Source organism: Anomaloglossus baeobatrachus, chromosome 1, assembly GCF_048569485.1.
Source record: "Anomaloglossus baeobatrachus isolate aAnoBae1 chromosome 1, aAnoBae1.hap1, whole genome shotgun sequence".
In the NCBI taxonomy this organism is placed as follows: domain Eukaryota; kingdom Metazoa; phylum Chordata; class Amphibia; order Anura; family Aromobatidae; genus Anomaloglossus; species Anomaloglossus baeobatrachus.
The window spans coordinates 23,862,295-23,886,916 of record NC_134353.1 but is presented as its reverse complement, the minus strand read 5'-3'; the positions used below and the strand labels follow the sequence as shown (position 1 = coordinate 23,886,916).

At 45.2% G+C, this 24,622-nt stretch overlaps 1 protein-coding gene across 1 annotated transcript in view; it reads right to left on the bottom strand.

The window, feature by feature from the left end:
• Nucleotides 1-1,500: 1,500 nt before the first annotated feature.
• The window catches only part of SIGLEC1 (sialic acid binding Ig like lectin 1), a 78,513-nt gene continuing 55,391 nt past the window's right edge, over nt 1,501-24,622 (bottom strand). The window contains exons 17-22 of the mRNA XM_075332510.1: nt 22,659-22,955; nt 21,180-21,428; nt 20,592-20,894; nt 9,822-9,918; nt 3,187-3,256; nt 1,501-2,045 (exon numbers count right to left, since the gene is read on the bottom strand). Coding sequence (XP_075188625.1) covers nt 2,040-2,045; nt 3,187-3,256; nt 9,822-9,918; nt 20,592-20,894; nt 21,180-21,428; nt 22,659-22,955 — 1,022 coding nt within the window. The 3' untranslated portion in view covers nt 1,501-2,039. The remainder of the gene's footprint in view (nt 2,046-3,186; nt 3,257-9,821; nt 9,919-20,591; nt 20,895-21,179; nt 21,429-22,658; nt 22,956-24,622) is intronic.

Below are 24,622 nucleotides of genomic sequence, written 5' to 3'. Positions count from 1 at the left end.
CTTAGTGACGTCGCTGTGACGCCGAACGAACCGTCCCCTTAGAAAGGAGGCGGTTTGCCGGTCACAGCGACGTCACTAGGCAGGTAAGTATAGTGTGACGGGTCTGAGGGATGTAGTGCGCCACGTGCAGCGATTTGCCTGTGACGCACAACCGACGGGGGCAGGTGCTTTCACTAGCGACATCGCTAGCGATGTCGCTGTGTGTAAAGCCCGCTTTATTGGGTAGGCCACAATACAGTAGAAGGGTACTATTACTGTACAGAGGAGCATTATTCCTGTCTATGGCACTTAATGGTTTGTGTAGAGGTCAGGAACGTGCGGGGCAGGCTGGAAAAGCAGCAAGCCTAAAGCGGGCTTTACACACAGCGACATTGATATCGGTATCGCTGGTGAAAGCACCCTCCCCCGTCGGTTGTGCGTAACGGGCAAATCGCTGCCCGTGGCGCACAACATCACTAGGAGCCGTCACACTACTTACCTGCCTAGCGACGTCGCTGTCGCTGGCGAACCGCCTCCTTTCTAAGGGGGCAGTTCGTTCAGCATCACAGCAACGTCACTAAGCGGGCGCCCAATAGAAGCGGAGGGGCGGTGATGAGCGGGACAAACATTCCACCCACCTCCTTCCTTTCTCATTGGTGGCGGCCGCAGGTACGGTGTACTTCCTCGTTCCTGCGGTGTCACACGTAGCAATGTGTGCTGCCGCAGGAACGGCGAACAACCTACGTCCTGCAACAGCAATGATAATCGGGATAGGAATGACTGGACAACGATCAACGATTTGGTAAGTAATTTTGATCGTTAACAGTCGTTCCTGCGTTTCACACGCAACAACGACGCTAACGAGGCCGGATGTGCGTCACAAATTCAGTGACCCCCAACGAAATCTCGTTAGCAATGTCGTTGCGTGTAACACCCGTTAAAGATGTCTTGCAGGGATGATCATGGATGATAGAAAAGGGGTTGTTGCGGTCCGGGCTAAATGGAACATAAAACAGAAAATGAATGACAACAATCAGCGGGAACGTTACTGGTGAGAATCTGCACTGTGCACACATATATGGTCTGCAGTGCACTGGTATAGAGCTGATATTGGGCGAATATCAGGTTTAGTACAGTGGTTCTGGTTAAATGGGTTGGCCAGGCTTAAAGTTAAAGTCTATAGTCACTCAATGTGAACCTAAGTAGGGAACGGATGGGATGAGCTCTTCGTCAACCCCACTAAAAACTACAGATAACACAAGGAAGACACACGGGGAAAATGTATGAACAACTTATCTACAGATGACTCAGGTAGAAATTCAGCATAATTTTCAGCAATGATACAACAGAGGAGTACAAGCCACCTGCTTGCAACAAAGGCTAGAATGAACTGAAAATATCACCAGAACCAGTCCACGGAAGGAAGGGGTATTTAAAGAGCCATATAATACTGATGATCTGCAGCTGGGTGGAAGGCGAGCTATTTTTGCAAAGTTTATTAAAAACAGTAATTAGTACCGGTGTTACATATAGAGCAGATTTTATTGCAACATGCAATATAATAAAGATTGTGGAACAATGAAAAAGTCCAAGGGGATGCCATGTAAATGTGCGGCAAAGCATCGAAGTCCTGACTAACCATCGCTCATTCTCCCACCTCCGGTCACAGATAATGGAACCTCTGTCATTAGGGAGGAAATAGTAAAATGTTTCCCGAAATGAGTGGAATTTGGTACAACTACAATATATACAGGGGTAAAACCAGCGGGTGGAGGCAAAGCGCACGGTACACGGGCAGAAGAAGCACGCCAGGCCAAAATGCTGCAGAATCTATGGCTGTATTTTTGGCATTTTGCACTTTTGCAAGTTTTTTTAAAAGTAGAACATTCTGGTGTCAATGAGACCTCACCCCAGAAATAAAATCCGGCGGGTGGTAAAAATCAGCAGCAGAGTATGGCGGGTCATATACGGAGCCGGTGATGAAGCTTCTGCCCCCTCTTCCAGTTCTCCACGTCCGCCATGTCTCCAGTCAGCACCGAGGACACTCAGAAGTCGGGGAATTAACTCTACAAATAGGAAAATAATCAAATTACATGAAATCAGAGACGACCCGAGAGAAATGAGTTAAGCACAGACTAGGATCATCTTGTTTTTTTACATATTGCTCCATCAATCTGAGCGAATTATATTATGAATATATCTTTATAGTAGTCAAACCTTTGTTTTTGGGATTCAGAGCTCCAAATCCACTGCATAGATATAGAACAGAGGTAACGTTAAAAAAAAAGTATTGTGCTCCCTGCAGCAACCACTAGAGGGAGCCGAGGAGCTTAGTGCAGACAGTGTACACATAATAATAACTCACGTTGTTCACTCCCAGCTCCCTCTAGTGGCCACTCCCAGATGGCAGAATTTTAAAAGGGAAATGGACTGGGTCTATGTTTGGAAAAAATCGACACTAATTTCAGGACACAAGAATAATAAGGAGAAGACTTAGGCCCCAGCAATAGTGTGAGCTGTTGCTGTGCACGACTATCTTTTTGAGCTTGGTTTGTAGTGGCTGGGGGGGCTCATGATGTTATATATGATACTTAATTATCTTGAACATTCTACACTTACTGTAGCTGCCACGATTACAGCAGCAGTGATTGTCCTAGTTATGGGGAACTGACACTGTTATGAAGGTGTCACGAAATGGGACACGTCTCTGCTAGGATGGTACTGTTACTGCAGCTGTTTAGTGAGGGTACGGTCAGTACAGGACATCAATAAACAAGGACAGCAGGATAATATAGGGGCACTGTGACTCATACTGTGATGGGGGCACTGTTATTGGGGGACTGTAGTTGTCAGAGTGACGAGGGGACCTGTGGATGCCGATGCCCTTTTTATGGGGCCACTGTGGTTATGTCTGGTACAGACGATATTTGGACCCACAACCGCTTCTATTGGCCACCTGCCGTGTGACGTCGCTATGACGCCGCACGACCCGCCCCCTTAGGAAGGAGGCGGGTCGCCGGCCAGAGCGACGTCGCAGGGCAGGTAAGTGCATGTGAAGCTGCCGTAGCGATAATGTTCGTTACGGCAGCTATCACAAGAGATCGCTGCTGCGACGGGGGCGGGGACTATCGCGCTCGGCATTGTAAACATCGGCTTGCGATGTCGTAGTGTGCAAAGTGCCTCTAAGAGATAATGTCTCCTCCTGACCTGTGCCGGGTCCTTGTTGTTCATCTCCATCAGCTCCTGGTCGGGGGGCCGCATGCACTTCTCTTTAATCCTGCAGAATATAAAGGTCATTTATGTGTCAAAGAAACTTGTAAAGTCAGATAAAGGACAGGTCAGGCACATGTTTTGTGCCGGTGACTGCTGAGTCATGCAGCAGCTGTGGATCCAACATACAATATATCACAAAAGTGAGTACACCCCTCACATTTTTGAAAATATTTTATTATATCTTCCATGGGACAACACTGAGGATTTGACCCTGTGATGCAATGTGCAGTGTCAGTGTGCAGCTTGTATAAAAGTGTAAATTTGGTGTCCTGTAAATAACTCAACAGATAGCAATTAATGTCTAAACTACTGGCAACAAAAGTGAGTACACCCCTAAGCGAAAGTGGCCAAATTATGTCCAATTAGTCATTTTCCCTCCCCGGTGTCATGTGACTCAGTGATACAAGGTCTCGGGTGTGAATGGGAGCAGGGGTGTTACATTTGGTGTTCTCTCTCACACACACTCTCATACTGGTCACTGGAAGATCAACATGGCTCCTCATGGCAAAGAATCCTCTGAGAATTTGAGAAAAAGAATTTGAGCTGCAGCACGGTGGGCAAGACCATACAGTGGTATAACAAGACAGGATCCACTCAGAACATGCCGACAACACAAGCTGGGTGCACGACCTCAGCATCATATTCAGAGGTCGTGTGTTCAGAATAGACGTATAAGTGCAGCCAGCATTGCTGCAGAGGTTACAAGGGTGGGGGGTCCACCTGTCAGTGCTCAGACCAAACGCCGCACACTGTAAAGGTTATAAGGGTGGGGGGTCCGCCTGTCAGTGCTCAGACCATACGCCACACACTGTAAAGGTTATAGGGGTGGGAGGGTCCACCTGTCAGTGCTCAGACCATACACCACACACTGCACAGGTTACAGGGGTGGGGGGATCCGCCTGTCAGTGCTCATGTGGTGCCCGTGAGGCTTCCGTCGCCACAGAGACATTGCACCCCAGCCAGAGGTGTGATGTCCCATCCTGGGTAAGGAAAGGAGTAAACGCCGGTTCACAGGCAAATCTGCACTACACCCATTGTTAGGCATACACAGGGACCGGGGATAGTGGCAGCTAACCTCCCATGCTGCGTGCCGGGAGGGGCCGTAAGACCCATCCCTTCTCCCATAGGGTGGAGGCTAGAAACTGGGTGGGTGGGAGGAGCCAGCCGAGAGAAGAGTAGAAGCAGGAATCAGTTTCAGTTTACCTCAGGGAGTGAGAGAGTGAAGACTGTGAGGAGAATGAGGTAGTTACCTCAAGAAAAGTCTGAAGAGAGCTGAGTTCCTGGTGAAGACCCTGAGGCCCAGATAGGCTCAGGTGACACCACAGCAGAACAACAGAAGGGATTCCAGGGCCACTGCAAAGCTTCCAAGCTGGTGGCCTGTTCCACAAAGTCATTAGGTGGAGGGATCAAGCTGCATACAGGGGACGGTCCCTAGAAACTGGAGGAAGAGAAGTCAATTGCAAAGGTAAAACTGAGGCCCAGGGTAGTTGCAAGCGCCCCGGGCCACAGCCCACAGCAGAACCTCTGGAAAGGGGGTAGAATACCCACTAGGCAGGCCCCCGGCCCGGAGGCTGTAGTGGAGGCCGAGCCAGGTTCATCCAGCAAAGGCAAGGCTTAGAAGTCAGCTGAAGAAAGGAACACAATAGAGGGGTGCACCGGCTTTTATTCCCAGATCGACCCGGGATCAGCGGAGGTCCCTGACAGTGGGTTCCAGCAGTCTAAAGGCACCAGTGTGCTTCAACCCAGGAACTGTGAGTAAACAACTTGAAACTGCACCCCCTGGTGTTGCCTCTGTTATTTCGCCTGCACTATATCACCACTGCATAGACTTCCATCATTGCATAGACTTCCATCACTGCATGGACTGTAATAAGCACCAACTGTTGCCCCGGGGCACCGCTCCACCTGTGGGGAGCAGGACCATCCAAGCTGCCATTCCACCAGCCCCGGAGGCCCCATACGGCTTAATAGCCGCAAACCACAGGTGGCGTCACGAATATTATAAACTTTAATCACCCCCAACACTGAAGCCTTATTAATTGACTCCCGCCAGGGTACGGAGTCGGGTCCAGCCACCACTGACGACCCCTGGACTAGTCCGGCCCGGCACCGGGTGTCCCAGAGCCCTGGGGTGGGTGAGTCAACTTTGGCGTCACAAACAGGATTTCGTGCCCGGACACACCGGGTACTGTGCGCCTGAGAAGAACTGTGTTTTACTGAAAAAACTGCCGCCATTAGCCTGGCTGAGCGCGGGAAGAAGAGGGGCGTGCCTGCACAAAGAGCGTGAAAAAAGGCCCCGCCCCCTTGTCTAACGGAGAGCGCGAAGCTAAGCCCGCTATGCAGAGCAGAGATTGAAAAATGGCGCCCTGAAAAGAGAATTGACTGTCGGGTGGTTCAGCTTGCTGCCTAAAGAAAGGAGAAGTCGACTTACCGGCCAGAGAAGGAGAATCACGGAAAGACCCAGGGGGAGCGGACGGAAGATGTCTGCTTTCGACCCTGTCGGCGGCATGGCGGGACTCCGAAGTGGAAGAAGCGGAGTAGCTTTTGATGTGGAGGATCGCGGCCCGAGTGAGCTCCCCGCAGGAACCGCTGCCTGGTTGAAGCGGGAGCTGGGTCGATTCTGTGTCCGGGTGAGAGCACAGACACTGCAGCAGCTGCTCGACTGGAAGGCGGAAGTCCGGAGGATGGTCGCCGTGGTGTGGGCCCAGGAACAGAGGGCTGCCGCAGCAACTGTGTCGCTTGAAGATAAAGCCATGCCGACCCCCATGGCATCCCTCCTCAGCTGGAAGCCAGGACCCGACAGCACCATGACGAGTGAGCCCTGTGTAGCACCACTCCGGGATCAAGAGGTACTGTGTACGCTGCCCCCGTCACCGTTCCCGCTGGAGGTCCAGAGCCTGGGGATGTATTGTGCCTGGAGAGGAAGTCCGGTCTCCCGTACGATGTTGGCACAGTGCGGTCCCCTGTGATGGTAGCTGCATCCGCAAGTTAACCCCTGAAGTTAAAAGTTCAAGTTGAAAGTTTTTTTAAAGGACCCGCTCCAGAAATAATGCCTCCTGCCTTTGTTGAACGTCCCTAAGTTCTCCAGGAGACGCCACCCAGCACAAGAGGTGGAAGGAGGAGGACCTTGTCTCACTTGTTGACCGTCGCTGGGTCGGAGCCCCAGTGGGCGCCATCAAGGGTCGGAGCCCCTGGTGGAGGACAACAAGGAGTTAATGGAGTGAGGACAGTACATAGCCCCTGTATGTCTGCCCATTGTTCTTTTTGAAGATGACACCCTTTTCCTGAATCCTTGGCCCCTGTTCTTTTTGAAGATGACCCACTCCACTGTTTATGTGTTACCGAGCCACTAGACTGGAATGTGGTCCCCTGTTATTTATGTGTGTAGAGTTATAAACGTCCTAATACCAGTGCATTGGACTGTAAAGTGCACACAAAGACTCTAAAGGTATTTAAAGTTTTTGCAACGTTCAAGAAAATGAGCCTCCCATAAAGGGATGTAATGTCCTAAAGTTTTAATGTTTTATGTATAAAAAAAATTTTTTTTGCAGTTTCTTTCCACTGTTTCTTGTTGTTTCAGCCCGCGGACGTGCTGGGATTCGCTGTGGGGGAGTGTGGCGCCCCTGAGGCTTCCGTCGCCACAGAGACATTGCACCCCAGCCAGAGGTGTGATGTCCCATCCTGGGTAAGGAAAGGAGTAAACGCCGGATCACAGCCAAATCTGCACTACACCCATTGTTAGGCATACACAGGGACCGGGGATAGTGGCAGCTACCCTCCCATGCTGCATGCTGGGAGGGGTCGTAAGACCCATTCCTTCTCCCATAGGGTCGAGGCTAGGAACTGGGTGGGTGGGAGGAGCCAGCCGAGAGAAGAGTAGAAGCAGGAATCAGTTTCAGTTTACCTCAGGGAGTGAGAGAGTGAAGACTGTGAGGAAAATGAGGTAGTTAACTCAAGAAAAGTCTGAAGAGAGCTGAGTTCCTGGTGAAGACCCTGAGGCCCAGAATGGCTCAGGTGACACCACAGCAGAACAACAGAAGGGATTCCAGGGCCACTGCAAAGCTTCCAAGCTGGTGGTCTGTTCCACAAAGTCATCAGGTGGAGGGATCAAGCTGCATACAGGGGACGGTCCCTAGAAACTGGAGGAAGAGAAGTCAATTCCAAAGGTAAAAACTGAGGCCCAGGGTAGTTGCAAGCGCCCCGGGCCACAGCCCACAGCAGAACCTCTGGAAAGGGGGTAGAATACCCACTAGGCAGGCCCCCGGCCCGGAGGCTGTAGTGGAGGCCGAGCCAGGTTCATCCAGCAAAGGCAAGGCTTAGAAGTCAGCTGAAGAAAGGAACACAATAGAGGGGTGCACCGGCTTTTATTCCCAGATCGACCCGGGATCAGCGGAGGTCCCTGACAGTGGGTTCCAGCAGTCTAAAGGCACCAGTGTGCTTCAACCCAGGAACTGTGAGTAAACAACTTGAAACTGCACCCCCTGGTGTTGCCTCTGTTATTTCGCCTGCACTATATCACCACTGCATAGACTTCCATCATTGCATAGACTTCCATCACTGCATGGACTGTTATAAGCACCAACTGTTGCCCCGGGGCACAGCTCCACCTGTGGGGAGCAGGACCATCCAAGCTGCCATTCCACCAGCCCCGGAGGCCCCATACAGCAGCGGCGGCTTAATAGCCGCAAACCACAGGTGGCGTCACGAATATTATAAACTTTAATCAACACTGAAGCCTTATTAATTGACTCCCGCCAGGGTACGGAGTCGGGTCCAGCCACCACTGACGACCCCTGGACTAGTCCGGCCCGGCACCGGGTGTCCCAGAGCCCTGGGGTGGGCGAGTCACTCAGACCATACACCACACACTGCAGAGGTTACAGGGGTGAGGGGTCCTCCTGTCAGTGCTCAGACCATACACCACACACACTTTAGAGGTTACAGGGGTGGGGGGTCCTCCTGTCAGTGTTCAGACCATACACCACACACACTTTAGAGGTTACAGGGGTGGGGGGTCCTCCTGTCAGTGCTCAGACCATACACCACACACACTTTAGAGGTTACAGGGGTTGGGGGTCCACCTGTCAGTGTTCAGCCCATACACCGCACACTGCAGAGGTTACAGGGGTGGGGGGTCCACCTGTCAGTGCTCAGCCCATACACCGCACACTGCAGAGGTTACAGGGGTGGGGGGTCCACCTGTCAGTGTTCAGCCCATACACCGCACACTGCAGAGGTTACAGGGTGAGGGGTCCGCCTGTCAGTGCTCAGACCATACACCGCACACTGCAGAGGTTACAGGGGTGGGGAGGTCCACCTGTCAGTGCTCACACCATGCGCCGCACACTACAAAGATTATGGGGTGGGGAGGTCTGCTTGTCAGTGCTCAAACCATATGCTGCACGCTGCATCACATTGCTCTGCATGACTGTTGTCTCAGAAGGAAATCTCTTTTAAAGATGATGCAAAAGAAAACAGTTTGCTGACTAAGAACATGGATTACCAGAACTGTCCTGTGGTCTGATGAGACCAAGGTAAACTTATATGGTTCAGATGGTGTCAGCGTGTGTTGCAGCAACCAGGGGAGGAGGAGAAAGACAAGTGTGTCCTGCCTAAAGTCAGGCATGGTCTTGGAGTGTCATGGTTTGGAGCTGCATGAGAGCTGCTGGCTGTGGGGGGCTACACTTCATTGAGGGAACCATGAATGCCAACCTGTCCTGTGACATACTGAAGCAGAGCAGGATCCCCTCAATTCATATTCCAACATTATAAGAACCTAAAACACCTCCAGGACCACCACTACCTTGTTAAAGAAACTGAGAGTAAAGGTATTGGACCAGCCGAGTGTCTCCAGAACTAAACCCTATGGAGCATCTGTGGGGCATTCTCAAACAGAAGGTGGAGGAGTGCAGGCTGTCTTACATCCAAGAGCTCCGTGATGTCGTTATGGAGTATGGAAGAGGATCCTGTGAATGTTGCACTAGATATGGGGAAATACCAGGCAAATGACAAAAAGAGAGAGGACGAAAGAGGGGAACCTGGTCTCTAGGGAAAGGGAAGATGGTGATAGTGGTGCATGATAACAACGTCCGCTGGCCCCTGGCTCCTCTGACTTCCCTAGAGGCATTCCGCACTTAGGCGCTGAGCAGGATACCTAGACCCTGGCTGACCCTGAAATGGACCACTAGTCAACCACACTAAGTGCTAAAGAACACACAGGGAAAACACACAGGGGAATACAAAATAAAATAATAAAAAAAGTCCTCTAAAATACAACTTGCCTAATAATTCTGCACACTGTGTAGTCCCTGTCCTGTCCGGCATTACAGAGAAGACATGGATTTGCGGTGTGTAATCCTTAACTTCCCCTGTCGGAGGTGCTGCATTAAAACACCTATTCATGCTAGGGCTACACTAAGCTAAGTCAAGAAGAGGGACACCTGGTGACCTGGCGGATGTGATTGACCCTTATGAAAAGTATTAGTTGCCTAAAGATTCCCATTAAGAGTAATGTAAAGTCCCAGTTAAGTGAAGACCAAAAACTTAAAGAATGACACAATGTCACCTACCTCTTCCTACAGTGAAGAGCGATCATACTGGAGACCAAGATCAGTATACAGATGAAAGCCAACCAGAAAATGACCTTGTAGGTGGGAGACTCTCGGTCTGCGAATAGAGAGGAGGAGCGCAGCATTAGCTGGTAATATGGCGGTTAATGTACACAGCCTGGAGGTGGTGATTGAAGAGAAACCACAGGAGTGAGAAATAGTCACGACATCCCATGTACACTTTGTTCATGTCTTAACCTACTTGGACATACTAATATTTGATTTTTATGCAAACTGTAAAAAAAAGTAATAATAAAAACATCTCCAGTTCTATTTTCTTCCATTGTAAGCTCATTACTATGATTATTCATGGCTAAAGGGGGCTTTACACGCTACGACATCGCTAATGCGAACTCGTTGGGGTCACGGAATTGGTGATGCACATCCGGCCGCATTAGCGATGCCGTTGCGTGTGACACCTATGAGCGATTTTGCATCGTTGCAAAAACGTGCAAAATCGCTCATCGGTGACACGGGGGTCCATTCTCAAAAATCGTTACTGCAGCAGTAACGAGGTTGTTCCTCGTTCCTGCAGCAGCACACATCGCTCGGTGTGACAGGAACGAGGAAGCTCACCTTACCTGCCTCCCGGCCGCTATGCGGAAAGAAGGAGGTGGGCGGGATGTTTGTCCCTCTCATCTCCGCCCCTCCGTTTCTATTGGACGGCGGTTCAGTGACGCAGCTGTGACGTCGCTGTGACGCTGAACGAACCGCCCCCTTAGAAAGGAGGCGGTTCGCCGGTCACAGCGTCGTCGCCGGGCAGGTAAGTAGTGTGACGGGTCTGGGCGATGTTGTGCAGCACGGGCAGCGATTTGCCCGTGTCGCACAACCGATGGGGGCGGGTACCCACGCTAGCGATATTGGTACCGATATCGCAGCATGTAAAGCGGCCTTTAGACACATTAGAATGACATTGTCCAAACCATCACGAATGCCAAGTCCAGCCGTCAGGTTAGTATTCCCCGGATGCTGGATGGGAACCTTGTGAACCTTCTCCTGTCTGATGGCATCCGTGGCTCCTCTTTGGATTAGCCAGCCTGATGTGTCATTGTTGTGGCATGATGCACACACAGCGTTGTGTCAGGCAGACTAAGCAAAAGAGAGGGCTGCGGATGACGGCAGGTAGGACAAGGTGCATGGGGCTACTGTCTGGTGACCATGCAGAAAAAGGACATAAGACGTGTTCACTCCGTGCTGCTGCTGAAGAATTTCCAAAGAATCATCTAAGACACATCAGCGAAGATAAGTGGGTTTAATTCAATGCATTTCAAAGCCACTACAAGCTTGTTATTAAGGAAAGGAACCACAGTGAAGAAGAAGCTTGTAATGGCACTGAGTTACTGACGTCACCGTTCGTGAGAAATTCCAGGTCTGGTGCTGACCAGGAGTGACTTATGGAGCTTTGTTTTCTGATCAAGGCTCCATAGGTTGGAGTTTAGATTCGGGCGACACTGTGTGACCACTACACAATGGATTACAACAGATCTTCATGCCTTTTTTTTCCTTAAATAAATCAGTGAAGGGGAGTCCTTATTCAAATAAACTATTTTTTCCTCTGTCTGGGATTTTAAACTTTACATTTACCAGGTTAGTAATGGTTGTGTCTGATAGATGCCTCTCCACTACTAACCCCTGGGTTTGATGTCAGCTGACAATTCACAGCTGACATTAACCCCCAAAATATTACCCCGATTGCCACTGCACCAGAAGAATCATAAAGAGACGGGTACAGCGCCAGAATTAGAGCACATAACGGATGCTCCACTTCTGAGGTGGCTACGGGCTGCTTTTTTTAGGCTAAGAGGGGCCAAATAACGTTGGACCTTCCCAGTTCCCCACTGTCTGCTTTACCTTATTTAATTATTTATTTGGTTAAACAAGGATAAAACAACCCTTTAGTGCTACATAAAAAGCACTAAAGGGAGCAGGTGTACAATCCTGCATATACAGTAGGAAAAATAAGTATTTGATACTCTGACGATAATGCACGTTTTTCACATACAAAGAATGGATAGGTCTGTAATTTGTATCATAGGTAACTGCAACTGTGACAGACAAAATAAAAAAATCCATAAAATCACATTGTATTAGTTTTAAATAATCAATTAGCATATTATTGAATGAAAAAAGTATTTAATCACCGACCAACCAGCAAGAATTCTGTCCTCACAGACCTGTTATTTTTCTGTAAGAAGCTCCTACTCTGCTCTCATTACCTGTATTAATCGCACCTGTTTGAACTTGTTGTTATCTGTATAAAAGATACCTGTCAACACACTCAATCAATCACTCTCCAACCTCTCCACCATGGTCAAGGCAAAGACCTCTCTAAGGACACCAGGGACACAATTGTAGACCTGCAGAAGGCTGGGATGAGCTAAATGACAATAGGCAAGCAGCTTGGTGAGAAGGCAACAACTGTTGGCGCAATTATTAGAAAATGGAAGAAACACAAGATGACTGTCAATCTTACGCAGTCTGGGGCTCTATGCAAGATCTCACCTCGTGTGGTACGAATGATTCTGAGAAAGGTCAGAAATCATCCCAGAATTACACAGGAGGACCTGGTCAATGACCTGAAGAGAGCTAAATCTACAGTATCAAAGATTACCGTTAGTAACACTCTATGCAGTCATGGATTAAAATCCTGTAGGGCACACAAGGTCCCCTTGCTCACACCAGCACATATCCAGGCTCATTTAAAGTTTGCAAATGACCACCTTGAAGATCCAGAGGAGGCATGAGAGAAGGTCTTGTGGTCAGATGAGATCAAAATAGAACTTTTTGGTATCAACTCCACTCGCTGTGTTTGAAGGAAGAAGCGGACGAAGAAGGATGAGTTCAACCACAAGAACACTGTCCCAACCATGAAGCATGGAGGTGGAAACATCATCTTTTTTTGGGGGCAGCTTTTCTGCAAAGGGGACTCGATGATGGCACCATATTGAAGGGAGGATGTATGGGGTTATGTATAGCGAGATTTTGGCAAACAACCTCCTTCCCTCAGTAAGTGCATTGGAGATGGATCATGGCTGGATCTTGCAGCATGACAATGACCAGAAAAACACAGCCAGGGCAACTAAAGAGTGGCTCTGTAAGAAGCATTTCAAGGTCCTGAAGGGGTCTAGCAGCCAGTCTCCAGATCTGATCCGAATAGAACATTTTTGGTGGGATCTCAAAGATCTGGAGAAGATCTGTATGGAGGAGTGACCTGAAAGATCGTGAGAAGATCTGTACGGAGGAGTGTCATGTAAAACTCTTGAAGGGTCCTTACCCCCCCCTTTTCTGCCATCAGCCTCAGATCGTCATGACGATTATCTGATCGGCCTGAAAGTTTAGGTATTTATGACTTTGGGTGATGGTACAACTGCAACCGAAGGATGCAAAGAAAGACATCCCTTTGTTCTGTTGGAGGGAAAACTTCCAAAACAGTTTTTAAGCGCTACGTTAATGCTAGAAAAATGAAAAACATATTGCCAGAATCCCTGTGGAGTGTTGAAGCCAGTGCACAGTTTAACCAGACGGGGAGATCGCCGGTATCACGACAAATTAGTATTGGCCAGTAAAATCATGCTAGATGCATTGTGTTTGGTATCTATGTAAATGTAAAATCGAGATATAAAATATGACGCTAATATCTTTCATCTGTGTGGCCCAGGGGCAAAGATATGTGAATAGCTAGAATTAAGGAACGTTGTGACAATCTCGGCACAGCCCACAAGAGACTGTAAAATGAGGTCACAGAGAGGGGGGTTACCTAATGCATAAGAGAGACTAGCTCCTAGATGGGGTCAGTTAGTACTGGAGGGCATCAGTAAGGGTGATGCTGGCCGAATTCTACCATCTTCTTCTCTTGGAGTCCCTCCACTCTCTAAATTCAGACGTCACTTCTATGGCACGAGTTTAGTAAGTTTCACGTTTATACCTTTTATTTTTATGTAACTGTCTATATTGTAATTTGTATGGTTCCCTTTTGTAAATCCTTGTATATTTTTTAAACACTGCCTATTTTTGGATTAAATATATAAAATTTATTAGTTTCTTTCCTGATGCTTTATATACGAATCCAAAAACCCAAAGGGCCATATGCTATCTGAAACGGGTCCCCAGCTATCCCGAAAAGCTGGGTGGTGGCAGCGTGATTATTATTGCATAGAATTATTGGAGTGCTATCATTAAGGGTACCGAGGTATATATATATATATATATATATATATATATATATATATATATTCCATTAGCGGGAATCGGTGGTATATACATTTATCCTTGCCTTGAGACCTCCAATATTTGGCATTATTAGCTCAGCAGCCTCATTCTGTTCATTGTCCTGCAGTACCAAAAGTGGCCTGCCGGCAAGAGGGGCGCTAGAGAGTAGTCCTGTTTGTGACAAATCAGACTCCCTCGGCTGTTCATGACAAGGAGTGACCTGAAAGATCTGGAGAAGATCTGTATGGAGGAGTGAACTGAAAAATCTGGTGAAGATCTGTATGGAGGAGTGACCTGAAAAATGTGGAGAAGATCTGTATGGAGGAGTGACCTGAAAGATCTGGAGAAGGTTTCTATAGAGGAGTGACCTGAAAGATCTGGAGAAGGTTTCTATAGAGGAGTGACCTGAAAGATCTGGAGAAGATCTGTATTGGGGAGTGAACTGAAAGATCTGGAGAAGCTCTGTATGGAGGAGTCGCTAAAATCCCTGCTGCAGTGTGTGCAAACCTGGTCAAGAACTACAGGAAACATCCAACCTCTGTAACTGCAAACAAAGATTTCTACCAAATATTAAGTTCTGTTTTTCTATTGTCTCAAATACTTATTTTATGTAATAAAATGCAAATTAATTATTTATAAATCATACAATGTGATTTTCTGGATTATTTTTATTCTGTCACAGTTGAAGTTACCTACGACAAAAATTACAGACCTCTCCATTCTTTGTAGGAGGGAAATTTGTAAAATTGTCAGAGGATCAAACACTTACAGTTAGGTCCAGAAATATTTGGACAGTGACACAAGTTTTGTTATTTTAGCTGTTTACAAAAACATGTTCAGAAATACAATTATATATATAATATGGGCTGAAAGTGCACACTCCCAGCTGCAATATGACAGTTTTCACATCCAAATCGGAGAAAGGGTTTAGGAATCATAGCTCTGTAATGCATAGCCTCCTCTTTTTCAAGGGACCAAAAGTAATTGGACAAGGGACTCTAAGGGCTGCAATTAACTCTGAAGGCGTCTCCTTCGTTAACCTGTAATCAATGAAGTAGTTAAAAGGTCTGGGGTTGATTACAGGTGTGTGGTTTTTTCATTTGGAAGCTGTTGCTGTGACCAGACAACATGTGGTCTAAGGAACTCTCAATTGAGGTGAAGCAGAACATCCTGAGGCTGAAAAAAAAGAAAAAATCCATCAGAGAGATAGCAGACATGCTTGGAGTAGCAAAATCAACAGTCGGGTACATTCTGAGAAAAAAGGAATTGACTGGTGAGCTTGGGAACTCAAAAAGGCCTGGGCGTCCACGGATGACAACAGTGGTGGATGATCGCCGCATACTTTCTTTGGTGAAGAAGAACCCGTTCACAACATCAACTGAAGTCTAGAACACTCTCAGTGAAGTAGGTGTATCTGTCTCTAAGTCAACAGTAAAGAGAAGACTCCATGAAAGTAAATACAAAGGGTTCACATCTAGATGCAAACCATTCATCAATTCCAAAAATAGACAGGCCAGAGTTAAATTTGCTGAAAAACACCTCATGAAGCCAGCTCAGTTCTGGAAAAGTATTCTATGGACAGATGAGACAAAGATCAACCTGTACCAGAATGATGGGAAGAAAAAAGTTTGGAGAAGAAAGGGAACGGCACATGATCCAAGGCACACCACATCCTCTGTAAAACATGGTGGAGGCAACGTGATGGCATGGGCATGCATGGCTTTCAATGGCACTGGGTCACTTGTGTTTATTGATGACATAACAGCAGACAAGAGTAGCCGGATGAATTCTGAAGTGTACCGGGATATACTTTCAGCCCAGATTCAGCCAAATGCCGCAAAGTTGATCGGACGGCGCTTCATAGTACAGATGGACAATGACCCCAAGCATACAGCCAAAGCTACCCAGGAGTTCATGAGTGCAAAAAAGTGGAACATTCTGCAATGGCCAAGTCAATCACCAGATCTTAACCCAATTGAGCATGCATTTCACTTGCTCAAATCCAGACTTAAGACGGAAAGACCCACAAACAAGCAAGACAGACCTGAAGGCTGCGGCTGTAAAGGCCTGGCAAAGCATTAAGAAGGAGGAAACCCAGCGTTTGGTGATGTCCATGGGTTCCAGATTTAAGGCAGTGATTGCCTCCAAAGGATTCGCAACAAAATATTGAAAATAAAAATATTTTGTTTGGGTTTGGTTTATTTGTCCAATTACTTTTCACCTCCTAAAATGTGGAGTGTTTGTAAAGAAATGTGTACAATTCCTACAATTTCTATCAGATATTTTTGTTCAAACCTTCAAATTAAACGTTACAATCTGCACTTGAATTCTGTTGTAGAGGTTTCATTTCAAATCCAATGTGGTGGCATGCAGAGCCCAACTCGCGAAAATTGTGTCACTGTCCAAATATTTCTGGACCTAACTGTATTTTCCTCACTGTATGCCTGCTCTAATCTAAGCTGTGCCTTCTACATCATCTCTCCCTGATGACGAGCATCACACCCCCGGGTCTCATATGACTCGATGTGGCTGGCCAGTCACAGTAATGACAGTAGCCAAAATGGCTACAGCATTACTATGCATGGCAGGCAATTCTTGCATGTTTATTAGCTGAAAAACAGCTATGAAACGTGCGTCGGGGACTTTAGCATGGTGCCAGAGTCCCTGCGATACGCTGAGCATGCTCACTCATCACTATTCATTACAGAAGTTATTAAATAGTGAAACCATAAACAAAACAGAAAATGCTAAAACTCGAACTCATGAACAATAAAAAAAATATATGTAAGAAAGTTGAAGAGCCGGCACCTCCAGAAGAATAATGATAAATTATAAAATGGGATTGACTCACTGCAGACCAGATGAAAACATGCAAAAATTAAGAAAAAGCACTAACAGCGAGGATCACCCCAAAAAATGTAACCATTTATTAAATATCCAAGAAAAGAAAAAAAAACTAAAAAAGTCACAATTAACTAGTGTCAACCAAGTGTAGATTGCACAGAGTAGGCAGTTCGGTAGCTCTAGTCAATTGTGACTTTATAGATGCTTTGATTTGTTTTTTTTTCTTGAGATTTTTAATAAATACCTTTTTTTTTTATCACTGAGCCTTGTTGTTGGGCTACTCCTTTTTCTTGCTTTTTTAACAATAATAAATAGCGGTCAATATAAATTATATAAATGGGAGAACAAAGGGAGTGGTAGTCAGAGGTCATACATGAGACCAGCTATTCATGAATAACGTCAGTCACTACTTTTTTGCAAAAATATAACAAATATTTATTAAATTGAATAAATAGCAAAAAAGTGACATAAATAAATAAACAAATACATTACACAAAGATCAGGCTCAAATGGAGATGTCACTGAAGTAACAATATACCAGGGGTCCACTACCCATCAGGGGAGCAGTGTCACAAAATAGTAAAAAGGGGCATGGTCTGATAGAAACTCCGGGCAGTAGATTAAATATAACTCCAGTGTCTCAAAACGTGCACACATATTCCAGTAAGCACTCAAAGAGACAAACTCCATAAGGAGTCTAGTGACCGGAGAGTCAGACCATGAACCATATGTTAATCATATCACGAAAACAGGTAACAATCATTATATGCACGGAGTAAAATTAGTTCCTGTACTGCACTCACCCATGATGATGGAAGTGGAACCCGAGCAAAACGTGCCCCACGTTTTGCTCGGGTTCCACTTCCATCATCATGGGTGAGTGCAGTACAGGAACTAATTTTACTCCGTGCATATAATGATTGTTACCTGTTTTCGTGATATGATTAACATATGGTTCATGGTCTGACTCTCCGGTCACTAGACTCCTTATGGAGTTTGTCTCTTTGAGTGCTTACTGGAATATGTGTGCACGTTTTGAGACACTGGAGTTATATTTAATCTACTGCCCGGAGTTTCTATCAGACCATGCCCCTTTTTACTATTTTGTGACACTGCTCCCCTGATGGGTAGTGGACCCCTGGTATATTGTTACTTCAGTGACATCTCCATTTGAGCCTGATCTTTGTGTAATGTATTTGTTTATTTATTTATGTCACTTTTTTGCTATTTATTCAATTTAATAAATATTTGTTATATTTTTGCAAAAAAGTAGTGACTGACGTTATTCATGAATAGCTGGTCTCATGTATGACCTCTGACTACCACTCCCTTTGTTCTCCCATTTATATACTGATTAATAGGGTGTAGTCTGCATCTAATGCAATATTTTACGTCACATCTTGCCCACATCCTTTAATATAGGTCAATATAAATTGTATCAAGAGTTCATAGTTCTGGCCATTATATTTTGAAAGGAGAATGCAACTGGAAGAAAACTCCCATGATTTCAGAATCTACAGAAAATACAGACAAAGGAACCTGATGCCAACTCTGAGCCATGATGGTGGCAACATTCTGGTCTGTGGCTACATAATCTTCTAGGTGTGTAGTACCTGGTCAGGCTCAGATTACTGGAAGCCCTCAATGATCCTGAGCACAGGTTTCTGAAATGTCCTGGTCTGCAGCTACTTTTTACCATCTAGGTGTATAGCACCCGGTCAGAGTCTGACTGCTGGGTCCCTCATTAATACCGAGAACATGTCTCTGAAATGTCCTGCTCTGTGGCTACTTTTTATTGTCTAGATGTGTAGTACCTGGTCAGGGTCTGACTGCTGGATCCATCATTAATCCCGAGAACAGGTCTCTTAAAAGTCCTGCTCTGTGGCGACTTTTTATCTTCTAGGTGAATAGCACCCGGTCAGGGTCTGACTGCTGAGACCCTCATTAATACCGAGAATAGGTCTCTGAAATGTCCTGCAATACAAGAATGCCGCGGAGACACCATAACATGTTTCTCAACGCTGGCAGGAAACTAGCCAGGCCTTTCACCAGGAAGGAACAACCACGGGAAGGGCAGTCTCCAGTCAAGGAGACCACCTATGCCAAAAATGGTATCCATCTGTTGATGGATACCATGTTTGGCATAGGTGGTCTCCTTGACTGGAGACTGCCCTTCCCGTGGTTGTTCCTTCCCTTTGAAAGACCTGGCTAGTTTCCTGCCAGCGTTGAGAAACATGTGATGATGTCTCCGCGGCATTCTTGTTTTGCATTTTTTCCCAGGGGGCCTTGTTCTAGTGTCACTCCGTTGAGAAACATGTGATGGTGTCTCCGCGGTGTTGGATGTTGATCTCCCCGAGGTCAACCATCCTTACCTATGTAGTCTTCTACTAGGCATTGCTCCCACTAGCCAGTTTCCTACTCCACACTGATGAGGGGCAAATACCCCGAAACAGCTGTCTGTGGATGGATACCATGTTTGGCATAGGTGGTCTCCTTGACTGGAGACTGCCCTTCCCGTGGTTGTTCCTTCCCTTTGAAAGACCTGGCTAGTTTCCTGCCAGCATTGAGAAACATGTGATGGTGTCTCCGCGGCATTCTTGTTTTGCATTTTTTCCCAGGGGGCCTTGTTCTAGTGTCACTGCGTCTCCGCGGTGTTGGATGTTGATCTCCCTGAGGTCAACCATCCTTACCTCTGAAATGTCCTGGTCTGTGGCTAATTTTTATTGTCTAGGTGTGTAGTACCTGGTCAGGGTCTGACTGCTTAGTCCATCATTTATCCCGAGAACAGGTCTCTGAAATGTCCTGGTCTGTGGCTACTTTTTATTGTCTAGGTGTGTGGTACCTGGTCAAGGTCTGACTGCTGGGACCCTCATTGATCCTGAGAACAGGTCTCTGAAATGTCCTGGTCAGTGGCTATTTTTTATCTTCTAGGTGTGTAGCATCCGGTCAGGGTTTGACTTCTGAGACCCTCATTAATACCGAGAACAGGTCTCTGAAATGTCCTGGTCTGTGGCTACTTTTTATTGTCTAGGTGTGTAGCACCCAGTCAGGGTCAGACTTCTGGGACTCTCATAGATCCAGAGCACAGGTCTCTGAAATGTCTTGGTCTCCAGCTACTTTTTATTGTCTAGGTGTGCAGTACCCGGTCAGGACTGACTACTGCGACCTTTATTGATGCCGAGCACAGGTCTCTGAAATGTCCTGGTGTGTGGATTTTTTTCTTCTAGGTGTTTAATATCCGGTCAGGGTCGGACTTTTGGGACCTTCTTAGATCCAGAGCACAGGTCTCTGAAATGTCCTTGAGTGCGGCTAATTGTTATCTTCTAGGTGTGTAGCACCCGGACGGGGTATGACTGCTGTAAGCTCATAGATCCCAAGAACAGGTCTCTGAAATGTCCTGGTGTAATTAAGTTGGTGGATTGTTGTTCATCGGCCGAGTATTGCGTTTGACTTTCTCCAGCACTCCCATAAACAATGAATGATGGAGAACTTCCGAGCCACATTCTCAGAGACAGTTGGGCTCCCAGCTCTCAGACCTCCAGAGATCACAGATATTAAGTCTCCTGTATATAGGTGATAACTTTTAACGATGGGAATAAATCTTAAATTACAAAATCCCAGAGAATAAATTTTGGAAAGAGTTCCCTTCATGTGGAGAACTTAAGTAAAACAACCCACCTGTATTATCGATGTCTATAGATGAACTAACTCTTCCTAATCTATTGTTGGCTGTGCAGATATAACTCCCACAATCCTCTGCTGTAACATCTCGAATCTCCAGCCGCAGATAATTGTACGATGTAGAAGTCCAGTATTTCTGCCCTCGGTCAGCCTGTTGTGTTGCAGAACTCCCCAACAGTAGACGGTCCTTGTAGACCTCGATGGTGGATGGCGGGTGGCTGTCCACACTGCATAAAATGATCACTCGACGTCTTTCATGGGTTTCTAAAAAGGACGAGGTCACCAGATTCTTGGGGCCATCTGAAAGGTAACAAAAAGTATCACATATGTCCAAAAGACATTGCCAAAGCCACCAAAGTGCAGTACCGAGGACTAGGATCTGAGATAATTGACGGCAGCCTCGGTTGGTCAGTTTTGAACACTTGACTCTTTCTTTGGCCTCTTTTTTAACTCATTATATTCTTGAAAACCTAATTAAATTACGGTCTCTTGGGTTCCCATGGAGTCTATTGTACGTTCCGATATAAAGAGAAGTCATGGCAAATGGGAACGAGGATAGGAAAAAAATAAAGAGTTGTGTCTCACATAGTACACTTATTCCAACCAGCGGGGAGACCCTGTTGCCCGTCCAGTGAGTCGCTTGGCACTGGTAGGATCCTGTTTCCGAGCTGGAAACATTGACCAGAACATAGGTCGTCTCCGGACCTTCATGAAGCCACTTGTTATTCTTATACCAAGTAAAAGTTGTATTCTCCATCCAAGGAACCGCACACGTAAGGGTCACAGAACGGCCTTCATATATCTCCTCAGATGGGGCCACAATCATCCGCGCACCTACACACAAAGACAAGAACCAGGCAGTGAGAAACCAGAGGTTAGGTTTTAAGGATAGTTTAGTACATACACTATTAATCTTTAGTGACACTGAAAACAAAGAAAAAGTGTAATTGTATTTAAATTATATATACTTCATTATAGAGTACACTGTAGTGATATTATTGTATATAGAGGCAGTATTATAGTAGTTATATTCTTGTACATAGGGGCAGTATTATAGTAGATATATTCTTGTATATAGGGACAGTATTATAGTGTTATATTCCTATATATAGCGGGCAGTATTATAGTAGTTATATTCTTGTACATAGGAGCAGTATTATAGTAGTTATATTCTTGTATATAGGGGCAGTATTATAGTAGGTATATTCTTGTATATAGAGGCAGTATTATAGTAGTTATATTCTTGTACATAGGGGCAGTATTATAGTAGTTATATTCTTGTACATAGGTGCAGTATTATAGTAGTTATATTCTTGTACATAGGGGCAGTATTATAGTAGTTATATTCTTGTACATAGGAGCAGTATTATAGTAGTTATATTCTTGTACATAGGGGCAGTATTATAGTAGTTATATTCTTGTACATAGGGGCAGTATTATAGTAGTTATATTTCTGTATATAGGGGCAGTATTATAGTAGTTATATTCTTGTACATAGGAGCAGTATTATAGTAGTTATATTCTTGTATATAGGGGCAGTATTATAGTAGTTATATTCTTGTATATAGGGGCAGTATTATAGTAGTTATATTCTTGTATATAGGGGCAGTATTATAGTAGTTATATCCTTGTACATAGGGGCAGTATTATAGTAGTTATATTCTTGTATAGTTAGATCAGTATAATGATAGTAACCTAATAAAAGAGTTAAGACCCTGCTTCACCTTGTAGGTGCTCAGGAGAAAAAAATGAATGGCAGAAAGAGATCTCCGGCACTCTACCCCAAAAGAATATCAAACAAATTTTCTGATTCAAAAGGGTTCTTTATTACATGAAAGATCAAAAACAAAGGAAGTCCAAACAAAAACGTTTCGACCAATATGGTCTTCATCAAAGGACTTTGATGAAGACCATATTGGTCGAAACGGTTTGGTTTGGACTTCCTTTGTTTTTGGACTTTCATGTAATAAAGAACCCTTTTGAATCAGAAAATTTGTTTGATATTCTTTTGGGGTTGAGTGCCGGAGATCTCTTTCTGTAATGATAGTAATCATTTTTACTCACTTTGTGCAATGAATCTCATAGATTTTTCAAAATTTCCATAAGAGTTTTGGGCCTGACAGGTGTACTCTCCTTGGTCCTCAGTGGTGATGTCTTCTATTTCTAGCCTTAGTGCGTTGTGAGTGGACAGCATTTTGAGGCGTCCGGTTTTGTCCTGTAGACTGGAGGCGTTTATTGCTTCGGTTCCCTTGAGCAGATACATCTGTGATGGAGGGCTGCTGTCCACACTGCACAGAATTACTCCTTGCCGTCTGCCCTGAAGTTCTATAAATGAAGTCAGCGACATATTTCTCGGTGGATCTATAGATGGAAAGGAAATACAAATGAATGGTAAAAAAGCCAATGCTGAGGGAGATGACGGATATCTGTATTAAAAATGATCTACAGTGTGTTGGGGCTGTTCGTTCCGATATTGCTTCATTGAAGGTCACTGTCCACTTTTCTTTCCTGTTTTCCATTTTAGAGTGAAGAGACAAATGTTACAATTTTTTGCCATTTTTTTCCCAATGTGGAAAAGTAGACAATCATTCAGGACTAAACTGGTTGTTGGTTTGGATGTCTTTGAATCTTGTATAGCCTTTGTTGGAAAGAACCATGTGAATGGGTGCCAATCTCAATGATTTGTGATGGCAATAGCTTGTAAATGGGGTTTCAGTTCTTTTTTTTATATTCTTAATTTGGCAGATTAGGTGAGATCATCTATTAAGTTTAAGTTATTGTTTATTTAGTGATGTGCATCATCATATTTATGTTACTGTGTTCTGTACTTTAGAGGTTTGCACCTTGGTTGATGGAAACACAACCAAGCATACTACAAAGCTACAGCTAGAGACCCCAGCATGATACATAGGTACAAGAAGAGAACCAAGCTTACTTTATAGATACTGGAACAGAACTGAGCTTACTACATAGATACAGGAACAAGACCAAGCTTAATACATAACTACAGGAATGAGACCACACTTAATACATAGATACAGGAGCAGAAACAAGCTTACGATATAGATACAGGAACAGAACCAAGCTTACTAACACCGATGGAGGAAAAGAACCAAGCTTACAATATAGGTACAGGAACAGAACCAAGCTTACAACACAGATACAGGAACAGAACCAAGCTTACTGCATAGATACAGGAACAGAACCAAGCTTACTATATAGATACTGGAACAGAACTGAGCTGACTACATAGATACAGGAACTGAACCAATCTTACCACATAGCTACAGAAATGGGACTAAGCTTAATACTTAGATACAGGAACAGAACCAAGCTTATTACACAGATAGAGAAACAGAACCAAGCTTACAATATAGATACAGGAACAGAACCAAGCTTACACTATAGCTACAGGAATAGAACCAAGCTTACAATTTAGATACAGGAACAGAACCAAGCTTACAACATAGACGCAGGAACAGAACCAAGCTTACTGCATAGATATACGATCAGAACTAAGCCTAATAAATAGATACATGAAAAGAACCAAGCTTACTACATAGATATTGAAACAGAATGAGCTTACTATGTATATACATTAAGAAATCTGAGCTTACTACAAATATAAAGGAACATAACCCAGCTTAATACATAACAGAACAGAACAGCAAGCTTACTACATTGATACTGGAACAGAATTTAGCTTACCACATAGATACAGAGACAGATCTGAGCTTACTACATAGATATGGGAACAGAACCAAGTTTACTACATATATACAGCAACAGACCCAAGCTTACTACATAGCTACAGGAACAGGAATGAGCTTACTACATCGATACAGGAACAGAACCAGTTTTATTACACAGATACATGAAGAGAAACACTCTTACTACATAGATACAGGAACAGAACCAAGCTGACTGCATAGATATGGGACCAGAATTTAGCTTAATAAATAGATACAGAAACAGAACTGAGCCTACCACATAGATATAGGAACAGAACAATGCTTACAACATAAATA